We start from the raw sequence: 15,882 nt of genomic DNA, 5'->3' as shown, positions 1-15,882 counted from the left end.
AACAAAATTAAACAACAAAAGAAAAATAGAAAAAACACATAAAGTTACTAATACTTATTGTTCTTAACCTTATTTCTCAGACCTCCTCACGCCTCCCCTTCTTGTATTCCAATTTAAATTGTCAGTTCAGCAAATCCTTAACTTATTTCTTTACCTTAACTTATACCTTTATTCTAACATACCATTTTTTACTTTGCTTCTTTTTTCCATTTCCTCCATTTATTTTTAACAATCTTATTTTCAATTAATTTAAAAAAGAAGAAACCAATTTTACCTTATTAAAAACACACATCAATACTTATACCTCATTAATTGTTCTTAAACCTTTTTCCTAAAGTCGACCAAAATTTCCCTTCCACGATTTACCCAATTTCCTTACCACTAATTAAAAATAAAAAAAGAAAACAAATTATCCTTATGTGCCCTTTGGATTCCCAACCTCCACCCACCCTTTTCCCGGTTCCAGTCCCCAACCAATGTCCACCAGTCTTTATATTATTTATTTAGCCTGGAGACCTCACATCTGAGGCATATTGATTTGTATGCTGTTGGTGGATTTTTGTCATTGTCTTGTTGGGCTGTGTATGTGATAAAGGGGAGCCATACAGGGGTAAAGGTGTCTTCTTCTATTTGTCCCCGTGTCAGTTTCAGTTTATTGGCTAGTTTTTCTAGTAGGGCTGTTTCCCGTACTATTTGGTACCATTGGTCCATGCTTACTCCTGATAGGCCTCTCCAGTGTCTGGTTATGCTGTTTCTTTGTAGTATAAGTGGGCATTGTTGTCTTGGAAGATGTTTAGTAGGGCCAATTCTGGGGTGATTTCTAATTTCCTTGGAGGTTTTTAAGCAGTTTGGATGGCCATCGGTCATGGACGCTTTAGCTGAGATTCCTGCATTGCATCGGGGTTGGACTAGATGACCCTGGGGTCCCCCCCAGGTCTACAATTCTATGGTTCTGTGATTGTTACTATTTTGAGTTTTAGAATCACAGAATTGGATGGAACCCTGCAGGTCATGTAGTCTAACCCCCTGCAATGCAGGGATCTCAACAAACAGTCCCTCCATCCAATTTGAAATCATTTTTTTGCGTTCTCTTCCTTAGTGGGTCGTGCAAATAGCTATCCTGAATAATGCCCTCTGTCGACTTCCGGAGGCGGCGCCATCGGCAATGGCGGATTCCCTCTAGTCTTGAGGGAGTAGCTCCGCGGAACTCGGGTCTTGCCGCTACGGCGAAGCGGGGACCCCTTCGAAAACCACAGGCGGGAGAAGCCTGTGACCGTGGGACTCGGCGGGCACCCTTAGCGCCCCCCCAATCTGCGAGGGAACCCTGTAAAGAGTTCCGGAGCGAAACGGGGAGTTTGGCGCAGTGCTGAGAGTCAACTGCTTCTTCCGTGGAGTGAAGCCGCGCAGCTGTTGCCGGAGAGCGCTGACCTTTTTCCTGTGACAATTCGGTTACTAAACAACTACCCGTGAGTAGGTCAAGTTTGAAGATTGGGGAATTTAAGGGGAAAAAGGACTAATTTGGCACTGAAGCGGGAAGGCGTAAACAGGAAGTCCACCTTCCGTTTTCTGTAAATAGATCAAAGCAAAGACTGTCTAAGCTAAGACCCTGAAAATCGCGTTGAAAAAGACTCAAATCCTAACATCAATAAAAAGAGAACTCTCTCCCTGAGATGCAGGAGAGGGGAGGGAGAAGGGGAAGTATTTTTTGCCTGCAAAAAAAAAGAAGAGAGAAAGGGAACAAAGACCACCACTTAATCCCTGGGAACGGACTGTCAAGGGACAATAGAACAGCTGTATTGTTAATCGCGCTGTTAAAGGATAATGCAACTTTTTGACAGCTAACTCTGTAAGAGAGATACTTTGACTCTGAAGGGTCTCTCCGGACCTGAAACTGTTGCTTCTTTCGTTAAAGGGGGGATTTTTGAAAGTTGGAAAAGTTATTTTATTGTTACAAGTTTGGACTGCTACTGTGTCCCCCTAGAGGAACTTTGAAATTGTTACAATTGGCCAGGGAATTTTCCACTCTAAACTGGCCAGGGGAATTTCCCACTACAAAACAAGTAACCGTGGGACTGACCTTGATCCTTAGATAAAGTGTTATGGCAGATTTGACTCAGGAAAAAACAACAAGATCGGGTAAAATTAGACTGCAGCAGCATAGACCATCAGCACCCGGCCCTTCTGCCCCACCAGGGGAAGATCCAGCTCAGGCGGCGCCTAAAGGAATGGCATCTGAAGGGGGTTTAGCTTCAGCATTAGATAAAATTTTTGAATCTTTGGAAAAATTAAGCAAACAAGTTGCTGAAGCGACAACTAAAATTGATCAAAACACTTCAAGCATCAACAACTTGGGGCAGAAGGTGAACTCAAATACAGAATCTATTGAGAAACTGCTGCAGGAATCTACTTTGAACCGAAAAACAGCTGAAGAAGCCAAGGAAAAAGTATTGGCTGTAGAGGAAAAGATACCACTGATATGTAGGCAGCTTGAGGACCACAAGTCATTGCTGTCTATGATTGAATTAAAAGAAAAACAGACAAATCTAAGGATCAGGGCTGTACTTGAACTTGAGAAAGATAGTTTGAGTGACTTTCTTACGCAGGAATTTGCAGACTTTTGGAACTTGGACTCAGACAAGTTAGATTTCAAGATAGTAAGCGCTTTTAGACTTGGAAGAGGGGGGGGAAAGAACAGAGTGAGAGACTGTTTGGTCACCCTCCGATCAAGAGAGGAGAGAGACAGAATATTGAGTCTGCACTTCTGGAAGACCTTGGAAATAAACGAATCAAGAGTGGAGATATTTAAGGACATCCCTAAACATCTTTTGGACCTTAGGTCCAACTACGGAGATCTGGTGGCCCTGTTAAGAGGAAACAGAACCATTTTTAGGTGGGAATTCCCCCAAGGGCTATCTTTTACCTTTAAAGGGAAAAAGTTTAAAATAAGATCAGTGGAAGGTAAAGAAAGATTTCTGAGAGAACACGGAGAAGACCTGCAAAAAGAAGCTGAAGAAGAGCCAAGAGCTTTAAAACCAGGAACACAAGACATAGTACCACTACCTTTGGGATTGGACAAGTTAGAGAAGGTGATACCACCGTCAGAATAAGAACAATTGTTGGGTGCAGGTGGAGGAAAAGCAAAATAAATACACCATGTCTCTGCAACTATTAAGTTGGAATATTCATGGATTTAACTCCCCGGAGAAAAGGAAAAAATCTTTCATTTATTGAAAAAGGAACAATTGGACTTGATTTCTTTACAGGAAACACATGTGATAAGGCTTCATAGGAAGGTATTGATTAATAAAAGATTGGGCCAAGAGTTTATTTCATCGGACAAGGTTAAAAAGAGAGGAGTAGTGATTTACGCGAAAGAGAGCCTGTCACCGAAATTTGTTTTTAAAGATGATCAAGGAAGATTACTGGCAATTGAAATTCAAACACAAGGAGAAAATTTTTTGATTGTAGGAGTATATGCACCAAATCAGGGGAAATCTGAATTTTTTAAGAAGTTGCATGAGACATTGTTAGACTATATGGATTATAACATTATTGGAAACAGAACTGTTAGATCCTAAAACAAAGATACTTTCTAGAATGTATAACTTGCTGTTAAAATGGAACACTCAGGATGAAACGGTTAAATCTGCTATGATTAAATGGGCACAAGATGTTGGACATAACATTATGTTCGCTGACTGGGAACAGTTGAGGACCACAGGTATGAAATTTGCGGCATGTAATGCCCTAAGAGAGAATATTATGAAAATGATATACAGGTGGTACATGACACCAGTCAAGCTTGTGAAAATCTATCATTTGTCCGATAATAAATGTTGGAAATGTAAAGAAAACAAAGGTACATTCTTTCATCTTTGGTGGACGTACCCAAAGATTAAGGCTTTCTGGGAGATGATCTATAATGAAATGAAAAAGGTATTTAAATATACCTTCCTGAAGAAACCAGAGGCCTTTCTCCTGGGCATAGTCGGCCAATTGGTGCCAAAGAAGGATAGAACGTTCTTTATGTATGCTACAACAGCAGCAAGAATACTCATTGCAAAGTATTGGAAGACACAAGATTTACCCACCCTGGAAGAGTGGCAGATGAAGGTGATGGACTATATGGAACTGGCGGAAATGACTGGCAGAATCCGAGATCAGGGAGAAGAGTTGGTGGAAGAAGATTGGAAGAAATTTAAAGACTATTTGCGGAAACATTGTAAAATTAATGAATGTTAAAATGATGTTGGATTGAAATTAAGTGGCATTAGCAACAAGGTTAATAAGAATATGTAAAAATGGATTGATAACGGATGAAAATATATAGTTATAATATGTTGAGATATAGAGTTAAGATAAATGAAAGAGGGTAAGGATTTGCTGAACTGACTATGTGAATGGGAATACAAAAAAGGGAGGTGTGAGGAGGTCAGGGAAATAAGCAAATGAAATCCAAGATATGAAAAAAAAATGGATTTGTTTTTAATTTTTTCTATCTACTTTTTCTGTATTTTGTATTTTCTTTTTTTTCTATGTATTTCTGTATTTTTCTTTTTTCTCTTGTTCTCTTTTTATTTTGTAAATTCCTGCTTTTTGTAAAATTCTAATAAATATCTTATAAAAAAAAGAATAATGCCCTCTGTCGTGGAGGGCAGGAGGCACTAGGAATGAGTTTATGGAGTTGGGGGGGGGTGGCTAAAAAAGTCTGGGAATCACTGCTTCAGAACTTCTTGGTTGGGGTTGAGAGGCAGAGAGAGGGAGAATAGACTGCCTAGCTTCTGGCTGACCAGCTTAGTGCCCTCCAGATGTTTCAGCTGGACTAAATGACCCTCAGGGACCCCTTCCTATTCTAGGATTCTAATTCCCATCAGCTGCAGCCAGTATGGCCAATGATCAGGGATGATGGGAGATAATAATAATAATAATAAAATTATTTATACCCCACCCTCCCCGGCCAGAGCCAGGCTCAGGGCAGCTAACACCAATAAAATGACAATAAAACATAAGAGGGGGGGGACAAACCAACAAAAAAACCCCCCAAAACCAGTTTATTAAATATGGGTTAAAATACAATTTAAAATGCATCCTCCTTTTAATAGTAGCCCATAAATCAAAACCATAAGGGGAGGGAAACATAAGGGTCAGACTGAGTCCAAACCAAAGGCCAGGCGGAACAGCTCTGTCTTGCAGGCCCTGTGGAAAGATGTCAAGTCCTGCAGAGCCCTAGTCTCTTGTGACAGAGTGTTCCACCAAGTCGGGGCCAGTACTGAAAAGACCCTGGCCCTAGTTGAGAGCAATCTAACCACCTTGTGACTTGGGACCTCCAAAGAGTTACTTGTGGACCTTAAGGTCCTCCGTGGGGCATACCAGGAGAGGTGGTCCCGTAGTTCAGAACATCCAGAGAGCAGCATTTAGGCTATCCTTGGTCTAAGCTGGAGTTAGCTGAAACTGGGTGGGCAGCCTTGTGGAGGGGCTGCAACAGCTGTTCCCTGGAGATCTGTTGAGTGTAGGAGCCCGTTCGCTTCCAGCAAGCTGTTCGACAGTGGAATTTGCTGCCAAGGAGTGTGGTGGAGTCTCCTTCTTTGGAGGTCTTTAAGCAGAGGCTTGACAACCATATGTCAGGAGTGCTCTGATGATGTTTCCTGCTTGGCAGGGGGTTGGACTCGATGGCCCTTGTGGTCTCTTCCAACTCTATGATTCTATGATTCTATGATTCTATGATTCTAAGCTGTGCTTGTACATCTGTATATTGATATTACAAAAACAGCTTAAGTCTCTCCAGGGCTCTTCTGATCTAAATGAAACGAAACCCTGTTAACCCTGCCACTGTGGATTGTCTCAGGGAAGTGAAGCAGACGCAGAACTATATATTCAGATTTATGTATTTTAAACAGGGTTACGACCTTTAAGCAGTTTAATTAATAGATTAATCAATTAAAGCTTCAATTGGTGAATTAATCAAGGCTCTGCTTTGCTTAGCAAAGGCAAATTTTAATCAATGGGGCCAAGGGTTCACAACATGTTTATTTATTTCTCCTTGTACTATTCTGGTGCGGCCCTGTAGGAAGTATGGGCGAGGTTTTGGTCCTTAAATTTAATCTGTTGATCAATCAGCTAAAGTGATTAATCAACATCTTTCTTTTGTAATTGGTTGGTCCACTTGGTATTGAATGTGGCTCATAAATACAATTAACAGCTGACCCAAATAAACAAAACCAGGACCAGGTCAAGTTTTGATTTGGGGACTTTTTCTTTGGGGCTGTTGCTGAACCAACACTTCTTTTTAAAAAAAATCCAAAGATGTACGCTTTAGGCAAATAGGAAACTTTTGCACTGGACTGCACCCCTACTTCCTGGTACCCTGGATGCGAGTGGCACTGTGGTCTAAACCATGGAGCCTCTTGTTTTGGCGGTTCAAATCCCTCTGACGGGATGAGCTCCTGTTGCTCTGTCCCAGCTTCTGCCAACCTAGTAATTCAAAAAGCACCCCAGTGCAAGCAGATAAATAGGTACCGCTGTGGCAGGAAGGTACCGTATTTTTCGCTCTATAGGACGCACTTTTTCCCCTCCAAAAATGAAGGGGAAATGTGTGTGCGGCCTATGGAGCGAATGCAGGCTCCTTGGCTTCGCCGCGACGTGCCTGTCCTGGAAGCCGGAGGAGGAACAGAAGGGTCTCCTGTTCCTCCTCCCGCTTCGCAGCGACGCGCCTGTCCAGCGAAGCCGGAGGAGGAACAGAAGGGTCTCCTTCTGTTCCTTCTCCAGCTTGGCTGAAGGGCGCTGCACCTTCTCCCTCTCTGCGCAGCGCCTCTCCTGTGAAGGAGAGGCGCTGCGCAGAGAGAGAGAGAAGGCGCAGCGCCCCTTGAGCAACGCGCCTGTCCAGCAAAGCCGGAGGAGGAACAGAAGGGTCTCCTTCTGTTCCTCCTCCCGCTTCGCAGCGACGCGCCTGTGCTGGAAGCCAGAGGAGGAACAGAAGGGTCTCCTTCTGTTCCTTCTCCAGCTTCTCTGAAGGGCGCTGCGCCTTCTCCCTCTCTGCGGAGCGCCTCTCCTGTGAAGGAGAGGCGCTGCGCAGAGAGAGAGAGAAGGCGCAGCGCCCCTTGAGCAACGCGCCTATCAAGCGAAGCCGGAGGAGGAACAGAAGGGTCTCCTTCTGTTCCTTCTCCAGCTTCGCTGAAGGGCGCTGCCCCTTCTCCCTCTCTGCGCAGCGCCTCTCCTGTGAAGGAGGGGCGCTGCGCAGAGAGAGAGAGAAGGCGCAGTGCCCCTTCAGCGACGCGTCTGTCCTGGCTTCTGCTTTAGCCCTGCGCAGCCTCTTTGGGCAGGGGGAGCCTTCATCCCGCTGCCCTGAAGAGGCTTGGCGCGGTTACCCCAGAAGCCAGAACAGCCACACGGTATCCCAGAAGCCAGATCCCTCTTGCTGTTCTGGCTTCTGGGGTTCAGAATAATTTTTTCTTGTTTTCCGCCTCCCAAAACTAGGTGCGCCCTATGGTCCGGTGCGCCCTATGGTGCGAAAAATACGGTAAATGGTGTTTCCGTGCACTCTGGTTTCCATCATGGTGTTCTGTTGCACGGGAAGCAGTTTAGTCCTGCTGGCCACATGACAAATGCCAGCTCCTTCGGCCTGAAAGCAGGATGAGCACCACAACCCCATAGTCACCTTTGCCTGAACTTAACCGTCCAGAGATCCTTTACCTTTTTTTAAAAAAAAACACCATCCCCGCCCTCGGAGTATTCTGGCTCCACCCCCAAGGCCCACCCAGCTACCAGAATTTTTTATTTCCGGAGTTGTTGGTGAGGTTTAGTCCAGTGGTTCTCAAACTACCCCTCTCTGAAGACCAGCCTGAAATTCCTGGTGGTCTTGCCAGGCCACTTAATGGTTTTTCTGCCTGCCATTGATTTTTCTGCAAATTGCAATGCACTGAGCTAGATGCTGCATGATATTTAACTGTATTTTTATTGCTGCTCTTATTTTTTTACACATTGCATTTTATTGTATAACAGTTTGAATTCCGTAGAATGTCCTCCTTCAGCTCTATGGAAGAACGAACCACGCTATACACAGACGCACAGGGAGGGCCACACACACACACACACACACCCTACAACTAGACATCTGTCTGAGCCCTCTTTGAGGCAACCTCTCACCTCACTGTCCTTTTCTCTTGAAGGTAAATGTTGAAGACACTGTCGAAATGTTACCCAAGTCCCGGCGAGCACTCACCATCCAAGAAATCGCGGCCCTCGCACGGTCCTCATTGCACGGTAAGCGTCTAGGAATGGAGTTTGATGAGAGTGTCTCCATTTCTGGGGTAAACAACAACACTGGGCCTCATTTCAGTCACTGTACTCTCTGTATTTCTTTCCCAGTGGAAGTTCAAAGCAACTAGCAGCATCCAAGCAACAATAAGGCAAGAGTAAAACTCATTGAATCCTACTGGCTCAACTTTCCTACTTGATGGGCTGCTTCCAGGTGTCTTGTTTATTGAGCACCCATCCTGATTTGTTTACAGGGAGATTAGATGACTAAGCAAGCGCAATCCTATGCTTTAAAGAGTATTTCACTGTCACTGCAAAAAGACTATTTTTTGGGGGGGGGAGTGGATTTTTAGTGCAAGATGTCCCAATCCACTATAGGTGTGCAAAACTGAATTTGACAGCATGTTATTGAATCCTACTTGAAAATAGAGACATACTGTGGATACACACCGTACATTTAAAGCACATTTCATTCCCAGAGAATCCTGGAAACTGTAGTGTACAGTTCCTAGCACCTTTAACAGATTAGCATTCCCAGGATTCTTGGGGTGGGGCGGAGATGTGTTTTAAATATATGTTGTGTACACTGCCAAAGTCTCAGTTGCAATCATTAGGGGTTCTGGAGGGAATTTGCTGCCCCCTGCTCCCCTTCACTGCTTTTAAGAATTGGACTGCCAGTACAACCTTGAATTAAAACTCTCTTCTGGCTTGTGAGTAAGAAAGTCCCAGCCCTTTGGCTTTCAAATACAGTGGTACCTTGGTTCTCAAACTTAATCTGTTCTGGAAGTCCGTTCCAAAACCAAAGCGTTCCAAAACTAAGGTGTGCTTTCCCATAGAAAGTAATGCAAAATGGATTCATCCTTTCCAGGCTTTTAAAAACAACCCCTAAAACAGCAATTTAACATGAATTTTCCTCTCTAACGAGACCATTGATCCATAAAATGAAAGCAATAATCAATGTACTGTACTATAAAATAAATAAGACAGTATTGTAGATGATAAAAATTAAAATTAATTTTTTTACTTACCTGCACTGGTGATAGTCATTGTTTGGATGGGGGGCTTTTGTCCATTTCCGCAGTCACACAATCAATCAATCAATCAATCAATCAATAGCTGAACTGGGTTCCACACATTCACAAAAACAAATTAACTGAAAAAGCCTCGAAAACAAAAATACAAAATAAATAGCAAAAACTAAAGTGTCGAACTTAATCCATTCTGGAAGCTCATTTACTTCTGAAATGTTCAAAAACCAAGGCGCAGCTTCTGATTGGTGCAGGCATCCTGGAAACAATAGCCGACAGCCACATCGGATGGTCAGCTTCTGAAAAACGTTTGAAAACCAGAACACTTACTTCCGGGTTTTGGGCTTTCGGGAACCAAGGGGTTTGAGAAGGAAGGTGCCACTATAAAAAAATACGTTGCCTGCTATTGATCTGCTTCCCCACAGCAGCCCACGCTGAAGTGAGAGGAGGATTAGCATGAAGGAATGAGCTGGGTTCTCCTCCAGCATGGCTCCATTGGGTTATTTTAGAAGTTAACGTGGGCAGAAGCCCTATGCAATAATTAGAGTGAAAAGCTCCCTTATCTCACCATAGTAATATGCAGATTAGATCCAAAATTAAGTCTGTACTGGATTGCGGGGAATGTTGCCAATATAATTGCCGGCCTCCATGGTGAAATGTACATTGTAGTTGCAACTCCTTGGCTGTACACCCCTCCTTGAAATGACTCTGTGCCACAATTTGTCTTGAAAAGAGACTTCTATGGGCTAAAGAAAGTTTCTTTCAATCCAAGTTTCAGCAGGGGGGTGGGCCATGGAAGGCCTCTGCAGACAGACACACGCCAGGAGACCCATGAGATAAGGAGTGAGATTCTTCCACTCCTCCCGCCCTGCTCTCATCGCAGGTACTTGCTCAAGGCAGGAGGAGTTCTCTGTTTGTCTCCCTTGTCTATAGGATGGTCATATATCTTACCTTGTAGGGACGCGGGTGGTGCTGGGGGTTAAACCACAGAGCCTAGGACTTGCTGATCACAAGGTCGGCGGTTCGAATCCCCATGACGGGGTGAGCTCCCGTTGCTCGGTCCCTGCTCCTGCCAACCTAGCAATTCGAAAGCACATCAGAGTGCAAGTAGATAAATAGGTACCACTCTGGTGGGAAGGTAAACGGCGTTTCCGTGCTCTGCTCTGGTTCGCGAGAAGCAGCTTAGTCATGCTGGGCACATGACCCAGAAGCTGTATGCCGGCTCCCTCGGCCAATAAGGCGAGATGAGCGCCACAACCCCAGAGTCGGTCATGACTGGACCTAATGGTCAGGGGTCCCTTTATTCTTTTACCTATATCTTACCTTACATGGTACAGTCCTCAATTTGACGGGCAAAAAGAAAGAATGCTAAGGAGCGAGACTTACTGAGCATGCAAACAGCTCACATGCTCACCTTCATCCCCACGATGGTGAGATGCATTGCATTTCTGTTTGAATCAATGTCACGAACCTATACAAATCTGCATTCTATTTTATTTGGTAATGCATTTCCGCTTTTGTTTTGCAATAACCTACTTGTCAATGGTCCTATGTCAAGCAAGGCCACAAACATTTATGCCACGATCAATTTGTTACCCTTAAGGTTGCCGCAGGAGATTTTTCCTTGTTTTTGCAGCAACACATTCAAAATGGTTGCCTTCCTAGCGCCCTTCATTTTTCCGGAGTCTGCTTTTGGCTGCGTGATTTCCCCCGGCAGTTATTTTCCTGCCTTGAAGACAGCCCAGAGGCACATTGGCACTTTAATGATATTGTCATTGTTTTTACTAAGAATGCAAATTTTCTTAAAATTGTACCACCCATCTTCTGACCCCCCAGGAAACCCTTTCTGCATAGATTGGTTTGCCATGGATGGATTCATCTGCCAAGACTCCAGAGTCCCTGTACCTTCTTCTTCTTCTTTTTAGCATTCTGGAACATAGTCTAATTTCAGTTAATACTGGAGGATAAACAGAGGTGTTAGGCCTACCTGTTTGCCCCCCCCCCCGCCATTTGAGAGGCCTCCTACAATGTGCCCATACTCTCTCATGGGCGAACATTGCAGTGGAACATCTGTAATGGCCTTTTGGGCATCTTGCCCACCATTACTGAGCTTCTGGGCTCTTGATAGGCTTCCGAGAAAACCTAGGATTTCATAGAACACAGTTTGAAAAACACCAAATCAAATCATTCCAAACACATTAGGCCAGCATTTCTCAAAGCGCTTTCCTAGGGGCTGTGCAGACCACTTAATAAACATCTTCTCTTCAATGGTGACAGCAACCTCAAAACCAGGGCTGCTTTATGAAAACTGTGGGCCTTGAGTTTCGGAGATAGGCCTCTAACTAGTAGAGTTTATGGAAAAATTAGTACACTCCACAAGTATCCTATTATGAATATCACAGGCCCTATGCCCAGGACCTTAGTGGTGTATTTGGGCAAAATAGTCAGAATCTTCATTGTCAGAGAAGAAAAAAACCCAAATCCAGGGCCATTTATCAATCTTATCAGGTGTTCTGCAGACCCCTTGAACATAGCTGTCAACCTTCCCTTTTTTTGCAGGAAATTCCATTATTCCCGCTGCTTTCCACTGCTATCCCGGATTGTTAGCTAACCCATAGGCTGTCCCTGGGACAGGTGAGGCTGGTGATCCCTTATTTTCAAATCTGAAAGTTGACAGCTATGCCCTTGAAACACCTGAGGACCACCAGTGGTCTGTGGATCAGTTTGAGAACCTCTGAATTTACAACCCAACTTCCATCCAAGGAGCTCAAGGTGGCATTGATGTTCGCAACTGTGTGTCTCAAGAGACAATGGAGTGTGCCTCCTAAAGTGAAGTCAAGCCACTGCATTAGCAGCAGTGAAGTGACCTCCCCAGGCCACAAGCCTGATCAGTGTGTATGGAGGTCCTGGGCTGCCCAGATGACAAGACTCTCCTCTCATCCTCACTGATGTGGTCCAAAGGAAAGCAGAGCAAGACGTCTGGCACCAGCTTGGCTACAGGAGTTGCTGGAAGGAGGCATACAAGACGCCACACAACCATCTTAGGGACTCCACTTCAAATTTGTGTGATTCAAATTTACTTCTCCCAAAGATATCCCACAAGGCAGTGGATGCTTAGGGTCAGAGTTTTCCTTCTCCTAGATGGGCTACCTTCCCAGATTGACAAGCCCCACCTGCCCCTCACTTCCCTCTACAGCATGTACAGAAACTGCCTTCTTGACCATAGCTGTCTTTACTTGGGGGGTGCAAGGGGTGCGGGGCACCCGGGCGCCGAATTCTGGGGGGCCCCAGGTGCCTGCCGCTGAAGCCGCCTAAGCTCTTAACTATCTACCTGTTATGAAATAATTCTGATCAAGCTAGAAAAACAAAATACATATATACCTAAGTATTACCGAAATGTATACCTGCTGTTTCACTAAAGGGCTTTCGACTTTGTGCACTCATTTGCCAAAGACGCGCTGCACCAGCTGTGCTTGACTCAATGATGACACTTGTCATTCTCAGTGGCGCTGTGCATGCAAAATTAACTCTTACATCATAATAAAAGTTAATTTGGGGGCTAAACTAAATTTGGGGGCACTGTATGGAACTTTGCACCCCTGTGGCGCATATGCTAAAGACTGCGCTGTTCATGACTGTTGGAGCCACTATTGATCACTGCTTGTTTTATTCTCACAACACCCCTGTAAGGTTGGTTAGGCTGAGAGGTGGTGACTGGCCTCCTTGGCTAAGTGTGGATTTGAACCCTGTTCTCCCAGAGTCCTAGTCTGGCACTATAACCATTATACTACGCTGGCTGTACCACTCTCAGAACTGAAAAGGACAGGCCAATTCCCAGTCAAATAAGGGCACCCTAGTTAGTTCTGAACGTTATGGGACCCCTTACAAATGTTGCTGAGAGTTTCAGCTCTGCATAGCTTGATTTCTCTGTTTTTTACCTCAATCAACCAAGGGCAAGTTGCGTGACAAAGAGCCGGTGAATTGTCAATGAGCGGAGTTCTCATGTTACATTATCCCGCCGATCATTACGTCTCAATGGATGTGCGAAGCTGCTATAATCAGTTATTGCAGATCACTGCCTCTTAAATACGCCCAAGATAATTATCCGGCAACGGAGAAGGCAAGCCAGGGAGGTGATACGCCAACTGTAGCTCGTCTGTCACCTATTACATGATAGCTGTCACTGGAACTGAATGTGTGACATCCCAAGTGGCAAACACTTTCAGAAGGGATGCACATAGGCTATAAATTCCAAAGCGTAGCTCAAAGTCAGATTTTCATGGCTTGGATTTGCCAAGCAAGGGGGCTGTAATCCTTCTCAGGTTTAATTGTGCAGCTCTGAGAGAGGCTTGGGATACATGCGCAGCAGAAAGAAGTGATCAGGGAGGAGGCTAAGCTGTTCCCCTTCAGACTGCATGGCCTGGACCAGCTTTTGCCCTCCAGGTGTATGGGTCTACAAAATAGTCCGCAGTCAGAGGCAGCATGCCTCTGAATACCAGCAGCTAGAAACTGCAGGAGGCAGAACGGCTCTTGTGCTTCATGAAGGATTCCCACAGGGATCTCCTTGGCCACTGTTAGAACAGGATGCTGGACTACATGGGCCCCTGGCTCTCCACAAGTTCCTATGCACAACTCCCATCAAGCCCAGCCAGCACGCTGCTGGGAGTTGGTGCCTTCTTAATTTTATCCAGGTGGATAGCTCAGCTGGTTAGAGTGTGGTGTTGATAACACCAGAGGTTGCAGGTTTGATCCTGGTATGGGACAGCTTCATTTTCCTGCATTGCAGGGGGTCAGAGCAGATGAACCTTGAGGTCCCTTTCAACTCTACAATCTGTGATTCTATCATCTGCAGAGCACCAGTCTGGTGAAGGCTGATGTGGATAGAATCATAGAATCATAGAATGATAGAGTTGGGATGATTGCATTTTTTAAAAAAAGTTCCATTATATTGAAAAGCAAAGACACACAACTTATAAAATTACAGTCATACCTCATGTTACGTTTGCTTCAGGTTGCGCATTTTCAGGTTGTGTCCCACGGTGCCCCAGAAGTACTGGAAAGGGTTACTTCTGGATTTCGCAGCTTGCGCATGTGCAGACATGCAAAATGACATCATGTGCATGCGCAGAAGCAGCTAATCATGACCCGCGCGTGCACAGACATGGGTTGCGTTCTTTTCAGGTTGCGAACGGGCCTCCGGAACAGATCCCGTTTGCAACCAGAGGTACCACTGTATTTAATAATAACAATCCCTGAACTCTTCCCAGCTGCTTCTGCTGTTCCTAAAGTCATGGTTTGGGAAATGCTCCTAGTGCTGGAGGGTGGGGCAAGGCAAGTGGAAAAAGCCATTGCCTGATGGACAGCAGAAAGTCTCTCTCTCACACCCACCCACCCCAATGTGGGTTTCCTGCTGAAGGCCATCACTGCATGTTTTGGGCAGTAGGGGATAGTCGGGATGATTTAACATGTGACGGAGCATGACATCTAGTTGGCTCTTTTTATAAGGATGCCCTTTCAGCCGTTCCTTATCAGGTGCCTCTTCAGTCACGGGGTCTGGCTTCCACCCAAGGAGTGTGTGTCACGGTGTGTGCCAGCATCTCCATTTGCAGAATGGAGAGTTTCACCGCAAAGTGGAACCACGGATCATCTCAGCAGCTCCGGGGCATCCCCTCTAACCCTGCTTGCTCCATTGCAGGTATTTCACAGGTGGTGAAGGATCATGTGACCAAGCCCACAGCCATGGCTCAAGGCAGGGTGGCCCACCTCATCGAGTGGAAGGGCTGGTGCAAGCCCATGGACTCGCCGGTGGCTCTGGAAAGCACATTCAACTCCTATTCGGACCTCAGCGAAGGAGAGCAGGAGGCCAGGTTTGCTGCAGGTAGGAACCGTCTGCGAGAGAGGGGAAAGTAGGCGGTGAGGGGTGTGGTGTCAGATTGGGGATTTATCTACTGTACGGACACAGAAATGATGTCCCTTTCTACCCTGAGGCTCCAGGGCAGGGAACACTCATAAAGAGAGTCTGCTGGATCAGGCCAATGGCCCTCCTTGTGCAGCATCTTGTTCTGACAGTGGTCAACCAGAGGCCCATGGGAATTGCAAGTAGGACTTGCAACCTATCCTGTACTGTGCAGAGGAGGGTGACCAAGACAATCAAGGGTCTGGAAACCAAGCCTGATGAGGAATGGTTGAGGGAGTTGGGTATGTTTAGCCTGGAAAAGACAAGAGTGAGAGGAGATAGGATAGCCGCCTTCAAATATCTCAAGGGCTGTCGCATGGAGGATGGAGCAAGATTGTTTTCTCCTGCTCCAGAAGGTAGGACCTGAACCAATGACTTCCAGTTACAAGAAAGGAGATTCCAACTTAACTTTCTGACAGTAAGAGCTGTTCAACACTGGAATGGGCTTCCTCGGAAGGTTGTGGACTCCCCTTTGTTTTTTAAGCAGAGGATGGATAGCCATCTGTCAGAGCTGTGATCCTTGCATTGCAGTGGGTTGGGCCAGATGACCCTCAGGGTCCCTTCCAATTAAACAATTCTGTGATACTACATGTGACGTCAGGGGGAGGCCAGGCAGAGATATGACTTCCAATGCACAATCTGCAG

General features: G+C 45.4%; 1 protein-coding gene across 5 annotated transcripts in view; it reads left to right on the top strand.

The window, feature by feature from the left end:
• The window catches only part of FAM131A (family with sequence similarity 131 member A), a 65,085-nt gene that overhangs the window by 31,773 nt on the left and 17,430 nt on the right, over positions 1-15,882 (top strand). For all 5 annotated transcript variants that reach the window (XM_053390701.1, XM_053390704.1, XM_053390702.1 and 2 more), the window contains 2 exons: positions 8,166-8,259; positions 14,977-15,159. In XM_053390701.1, coding sequence (XP_053246676.1) covers positions 8,166-8,259; positions 14,977-15,159 — 277 coding nt within the window. The remainder of the gene's footprint in view (positions 1-8,165; positions 8,260-14,976; positions 15,160-15,882) is intronic.

This window comes from Podarcis raffonei, chromosome 5 (assembly GCF_027172205.1).
Source record: "Podarcis raffonei isolate rPodRaf1 chromosome 5, rPodRaf1.pri, whole genome shotgun sequence".
Classification (NCBI taxonomy): Eukaryota; Metazoa; Chordata; class Lepidosauria; order Squamata; family Lacertidae; genus Podarcis; species Podarcis raffonei.
The sequence above is the reverse complement of the archived record's forward strand: the minus strand, read 5'-3'. Positions and strand labels throughout refer to the sequence as shown.